Below are 7,041 nucleotides of genomic sequence, written 5' to 3' on the forward strand. Positions count from 1 at the left end.
TATGCAATAAATTCAGTTGCAAGTTGGCACTGTTTCTGTCCCTTCTTTTTTCTTCTTAGCTTCGTTGCGCCAGAACCACATTTCAATCACTGAATTAGTTCGTGACGTAGCGTCGCTACAACAAATCAGTCCAATAAATGCACATCTGCAAAGTCCTTATACGCGCCATGACTGAACGACACTGAGCCCGGTTATTCTCATCTGCCGACTGAATCAGCAAACCCTTCCGTCGTGTGAGTCCAGCTTTATTGCGTTGTGCGACACGGACAGAAAATTCTCGTGGGCACGCTTCCTCTCCTTACAGGAGCGCAGAAGTTATCTTGCGCGTGCATAGCACATCGCGTGTTTTGCCTAAAGGACAGATGCAATGCAAGACATTTTATGAGAGGTGCTTCAATAATGAAATTTTCGAATCGCATCTAATATTAATGCCCGAGAAATACGGCCTTGAAATATAGAACGAAATTTTTTTTTCATTTCCATGCAAAGTGAAATATAAATGTTTCGTGAAGTCCGCTTGAGGCAAGAAACAGGAGGCTTATATACATTATTTGATATATGTAGTGCCCTCTAGAACTGGAAGTATGATGAACTGCGCCGCTGTCAACTGCGATGCTCCTGTTTTCCAGCAGCGTCATTCAAAAGAGACGGCACTTGCATCTGTTTCTGGTGCTTTTTTTTAATGCTTGTAGACTCCAATAAGTGTTTTTGACCCTCCTCTTCGAAAAAACTTACAAATATTTTACAACTTCAAAAGTGAAATTTAGAATCAAACACGAATCGAATAGCAGATATCATTCGATTTGTATTCCAAGTTGAGAACATTCGCAAAACCCTACCCTTAAGCATTCCTTCAAATGAGATTGACAAAATCACCTGTTTTAAATATTTAGACAGCCAAGACGTACTTCCATGCATATTACTTCCCGATAGGGGCGGATTTCCAACAGACACTAAGCAGTATGCTTGAACTACTACTTCCCCAAATTGTAACAGATAAGGAATTCAGGCTAGACTGATCATCTTGCTAGGCGAGATGCATATTCGCTACAGACAAACAGGACAATAATTAGTAAGCTATTTATAATTATGCCGTTTGTACTAATGAACTTTGAATAATGATTTAGCGCTAGCATTGCTATTTGAGCAATTCAAGCGAGTAGGTACTCAAAGCACGCTTATTTATCAGTCACTGCGGCTTCTGACGATGGTGGCCGCATGGAAGCCCGCCTGCACAAATGGAGCGGGAGTACGTACAATTACGTTACTACGGACACCAACTATGCACCATAAAATTTGCCTATTGTTTTCGCTCCTATATATATGCGGGCAGGTATACGAGGTATCGAGCAAAACATCACTGCGCTTCAAGCGCCTAGTCTCCTACCCAGCACTTGGCCTACTATTACTCTATTGAGACATCCTGTCTTTAGCCGCGGTAGCATGTACTTCTGTGTCATGGAGCGGCTCACGTTACATGCAAAAAATACTGTGGCACTTCTACAGCGTAAGCTCTTACGGCCTCATTCCAATGGCGGCCTCGGGTGGTGATGGTGCGCGCCGCCGCCGGTGTCCGTCGCAGCTATCCCCAGGCATAAGAACGAAAATACCAACTCCTCGCCGAGATAGAACCCTGGCCCTCTGCGCGGTAGTCGGCTACTCTTGCACTGAGCGACGCCAGCGCCTTCTAGCTTGCAGCGTAATCATGGCCTATACACGCGTCCTAGCGCGCGAGGAGACACACGATGGCAGATGCACGCCGCGTAGCGTCGATACGGGCACGATTTGGATTGCAGTTGGATAGTATTACACCAGGCGGCACGCCATCTTGCAGTTGTATAAGTAGCGGTAGAAGATAGGTAGAGAAGGTTTGGGGGGGGGAAACGAAAATTAAGGAGATGTTTACAACAATGCTATAATACAGATGTATAGTATACCTGATATAAAACTAGCAAGCTAGCTGACTGTCACCGCCCGTTTCAAAGTGGATGCCAATAAATCACCATCCTCATCATTAGCATCGTATCGTGCCACTTGTCACGCGATGTGACATGCGTGCCGCGTAGCTTCGATACGTGCAATATGCATTGTAGGTGCGTTGTATTCCATTAGTTGTCCCGATAGGTAACCATTGCATGTTGCATGTAGCTGGACCTGATTAACTCAAGCAGGCTAGGTACTTATTTGTTACGACCCTGTTTCAAAGGAGACGCCAGTAAACCATTATCATCATCAACAGCATCGTATCGTGCCACCTGTCAAGGGATGTGACATCTGCGCCACTTAAGTCTCGATACCTGTGTTTATTCTTCGGTAAACGTTATAGCGCCTGCTCGCAAGGTACGAACCGCTGCTGAAGAAGCGAATGGTAGTGCTACGCGCGCGGCTGCAACCAGGCAACGTCGGGCTCAGCAGACCGCTGTGCAGAGAGCAGCGCAAGCCGCAGCTCACCGCCGACGCCGGGCGGACAGTTCAGATAGAACGACCCAAAGAGACTTCGCCGCGAAGGCCCTCTAGTGCGTGCTACCGAAAACGAAACTCCTATGGAGCCGCACCTCCAGCCTACGCTGTGACTGTGCTGCATGTGGCAACGGAGGGAATGGCAGTGGCGAAACCACGTGACCACAGCAAACGTTCAATTTCTAATAGCCTGAGCTCGTGGCACCGCTATATTCTAGGCACTGTAGCACCGCCGCAGAAAACGGCGGACGCGCCGGTGGAACAAGAGTTCGTTGAGACGCCAGCATGCAGTCATCTTGATTACGATTGACCGTCGGCAACAGTGGCGAGGCTGTGTTGCGATGACGTGTCGGACAACGCTATCAATCTCGGCGAGTGCTGCGGAGACAGCGCTCTACACGGGAGAAGATCGATCCAAAATAGCCAGCTGAACACAAGGCGTGCATTCTCTTTCAACGAGTCAAAGGCAACGCTGCTCTAGAGAGGTCTAGAGCCCTCCAAAACCACTACCTGAAGGTACCATTATTCTCACTGCTTCTGTGAAAGTTGTAGTGATGGAAACAAATTTTTATTGATGGAAAAGCATCAAATGGCCCATTGGGGGGGGAGGGGGGAAGCCGGCGTCTGTCGTCTGTAGCGGCGATATGGCAGGTAAATTCTCATTGGCTGTAACGCCACGTCACGAGCGTGCCTCGACTGAGCCGAGCGGGCGAAAGGGAACACCTGCGGCCGCCTTTGCGCGCCAGGTGTTGCGTGAGGGAAGAGGGCATCGCCGCGACACCCCGTCACCCTCGCTTTCGGAAGCCGGCGCGCAGTCCGTATCTCTCTATCTCACTCCCACTGGGCTTAGCTGTTTGCGCGTGCCTGCCAGCCTGTCTTAGGTGCCCGCTGCTTCTTCCTCAGTATCTCGTCGCGCAGGACGTCAGTGCAGGGCCGTAGCCAAAGGGGGGGGGGGGGGGGGGTTCTAGGGGTCCGGGCCCCTCCCCCTACCCCCGCCCGAAATTTTCCTCTCTCCGTACGTTACCGTAAATAATTACTGAAAATAAGTGCTTTCCTCAAATAGTCAAGGCCTACAGGAAGTGCCCCCCCCCCCCCGAAAAAAATTTCTGGCTACGGGCCGTCTATGAGTGGACATCACAACAGAGGAAATTGCGGAGGCTCAGCAGCTAGCGCAACGGGAAAGATTGACAAAAACACGCGCCGGCAGGAATATACTACAGGCAATAGGGGCAGAGCTAAATAGGTCAAGGCGCCGAATGGAGGATGAAGTGGAGTTACGAGCTGATAGTAGGGATATCATTAGAACCACACCCCTCCCTAGAAATATGCATTCAGAGCGCAATATCAAAAGGAGAAAGGCAAGAGCTAAATCACTCTTGCGGGAGATAGACAGCAGAATCAACAGGCTGCTTTCGTAGATGCTGCCTGGGTGAAAGGGAAAGAAGCATATACTGCCGTAGTAGCAAACATTCAAGGGAAGGTGCAAGATGCCATCACTGTCTTTACCAAGGATTCCATGGTGGCGGAGCAAGTGGCAATGCTCTAGCCATCAGGAACAATAAAGGGAATTTCATTTACGGCGATTCCAAAGCTGCTATAAAGGGTTTCGATAAGGGCTACTTGGCAGGGGTTGCAGCTAAACTTATTGAAAACACTATGAATATGACAACTGAAATCCAATGGTTTCCTGCGCATATGGGAGAAGTGGACGAGACCCGGGTTAACCTCAATGAGGTTACTCATGACTTGGCACGAGGACTTGCTAGCCGTGACAGTCACGACCGAGCCGTCCACCACCAGGCCGGGGAATTTAGAGATCATTTATTAACCTATAACGAGATTATTAAACACTACTACCTAGGATGCAGACAATTCCCATTGCCACGTTCAAAGCTTAACAGGGCTCAGGCAGTTTCACTGCGACTATTACAAACAGTAACTTATCCCACGCCGTACCACCTTGATAAAATTTATCCAGAAAGGGAGATCAAGAAAGATTGTCATGCGTGCAATGGTATTATTGGGATCACACACATGCTCGCGGGATGCCCTGCGACTCTCACCAACCATGAAGAAGAATGGCTTCATTGGAAGAAGATGCTACAGAGTTCATCGTGTTAAGATCAGCTACGGGACTGTCCAGAGGGCCCACGATGTATCTGAAGAACTGGGCCTAACGGTGCCATCGTGGGTGCGGCCCGCCTCGGTTTGAAAGAGTCGAGCCTCAGGACTTCTGTAAATAAAGTTTTCACACACACACACGGGCCTGTGTCCGTGGCATGGGGCGTCGGAACCGCAGGCTGCTGCTGCTTGCAGGCTCGGGCAGCACGTACCGCTATGGTACATTACTCGCAGCGCAAAGCTCAAAGGACCGCCGAGCGGCGTTCAATTGGACATTAATGATTTTGCATTCACAACATATAAGAAGTGCTTAGGTATCCTCGGATTAATATTGTTATTAATATGACTATTATTATTATGATCATCATGATGAAATCGTACGACTATTTATGTACTAAAGACTGAGTTTCAACTGAGCTTTGTGATTAAACCGGCCATCCAGGAGTGGGTGCATGGGCTTGTAGGCATTGCATTGCTCAAACCAAGAGCGCGAGAAACACCAATACAGAGACAGAGATAAACACCAATGCGCTGTAGTGTTCATCTTTTTCTCTGCGTTAGTCTTTCTTTCTGCGTTCTTGGTTTGAGCATTGCCATTTAGGTTATTACATTGAATACTTGATTATTCAATGCATAGCAGCTGCATAGCTTATAGAGCATTCAAGTAATGGCGAGTGTGGCCGTTAATGTCGGGTGAGCCCTCCTGTGCGGCCTCCTTGCTTTATTACTACTACCTCCATTACCACTTGCCTTATTTTTTCTTTTTTATTGTAGAACAGACAGGAATCAACTAACCGGGGCACTTAGAGCTGAATCTCTACACAACAACCAGTTTATACCGACCAGAATAGTAACTTCTAATTGCGAACGAACAAGACATTAGAACCTAAAGTAAACGTAGGGTTCTTTATAAAAGCAACATTGTCTCACGTCAATCAGGTCGTCCAAGCTGGCACCATTTACGTCGACGAAGAGCCCAACAACAAGGAGCAGCGTGATAGCAAGCATCGTTACTCTCGTAGAGGCGACAGAATTGTCAAGCTCTCTGTAAGGTGAGTGCTTTGAAAACTGATGCGGTTGTTATATACACGTCTCATACGCACCGACAGAAATTAATTCCATGTCACTCGTTTACATGTCATATTTCTAAATATTTTTTTTCCCTGTTTTAAATCCTTGTGGGCAGCTGCTTAACAAAAGGCCTTCGCGTATTCATTTCACTGACCGAATCCCCATCGTACTAGCTAGCCGCGCATTGACATTTTATTCAAACGCCCTATTAAAGTATTATTACTGCTCGAATATTATTATCGCGAGAATCGGCAGGCTTGCATCCTACCTAGCGTATGGAATGCTGACGTACACTGTAGTTACAATACGTTGAACCGGATATTTCTGCAGAAGGTTGCAACTACAGGTTTCCTGACGTAACTCGCACTTGAGATGTCATTGATTACCACAGAATACCTTTAAATGCTGCTTTCTACTGTTCGACAGTACACTCACCGCTTTATAGATGGTGGGCTGGACTGGTGTGAAGACGTACTCACAAACTGAGAGTAGAAGAGCAGACGACAGTGCGGCGGACCTCAGCAAGAGTACGAAGAGAAAAAAAAACGGTAGATCCCACGCCCTGTGGGAATCGATGGTGTGCGAAGCAGAGTGCGAGGAGCCGACCAAGTTAACGGAATGACCATAAAAGCACCACGGCGTAGGTGGCTGTTTCAAGACCTACATGACACACATGTCAAGACATTCATATCATGACCTATCATTTATGTCCGAACCCATTTTAGTTGCTTTTGAGCGTTAATCTCTTTTGCCTGATTCATTGTCATTTTTGCTAGGTGCTAGGGCACTAAGTGAAGGGAACACTAAAGTACGATGGTAGAAATCATAGTCATGAGCATGACTCAGCAAAAATGGCAATGACTCAGCGAAAAAAGTATAGCACTCAAAAAACACTGAAATGGGTTCGGACGTGGGTACTAAGGGAAGCAAACACTAAAGGATACTGGTAGAAGTAATAGTCATTAGGATGACTCAGCAAAATTACAATGACTCTGCTAAAAAAGATAAACACTCAAAAACCACTCGAATCGGTTCGGACGTGGGCACTAAGTGAAGAAAACACACAAGGATGCTGCTAGAAATCGTAGTCATGAGCATGACTCAGCATAAATGACAATGACTCAGCGAAAAAGATTAACACTCAAAAACCACTGAAATGGGTTCGGACGTGGGTACTAAGTGAAGGTACTAAGGAAGGTTGATGGTCGAAGTCATAGTCATGAGCATGACTAAGGCTTTCGCCTTAAGGTCTCTTAGGTGTAGCTAAAGGCACTCGTGATGACTCATGATATGAATGTCATAACATGCGGGTCATGTAGGTCATGAAAGAGCCGTCTACGTCTTCGTGCTTTTATGGTCGTTTCGTTAACTTGGTAGGCTATCCGCCCT

The 7,041-nt window shown here is 47.2% G+C and overlaps 1 protein-coding gene across 1 annotated transcript in view; it reads right to left on the reverse strand.

Moving 5' to 3' along the window:
• LOC125945857 (uncharacterized) overlaps positions 1 to 5,668 on the reverse strand; it is a 31,344-nt gene extending 25,676 nt beyond the window's left edge. Inside the window, exon 1 of the mRNA XM_049668200.1 lies at positions 5,512 to 5,668. Within this exon, the coding sequence (XP_049524157.1) occupies positions 5,512 to 5,589 (78 nt within the window). The 5' untranslated portion in view covers positions 5,590 to 5,668. The remainder of the gene's footprint in view (positions 1 to 5,511) is intronic.
• Between the last annotated feature and the right edge of the window lie 1,373 nt (positions 5,669 to 7,041).

This window comes from Dermacentor silvarum, chromosome 5, assembly GCF_013339745.2.
Source record: "Dermacentor silvarum isolate Dsil-2018 chromosome 5, BIME_Dsil_1.4, whole genome shotgun sequence".
In the NCBI taxonomy this organism is placed as follows: domain Eukaryota; kingdom Metazoa; phylum Arthropoda; class Arachnida; order Ixodida; family Ixodidae; genus Dermacentor; species Dermacentor silvarum.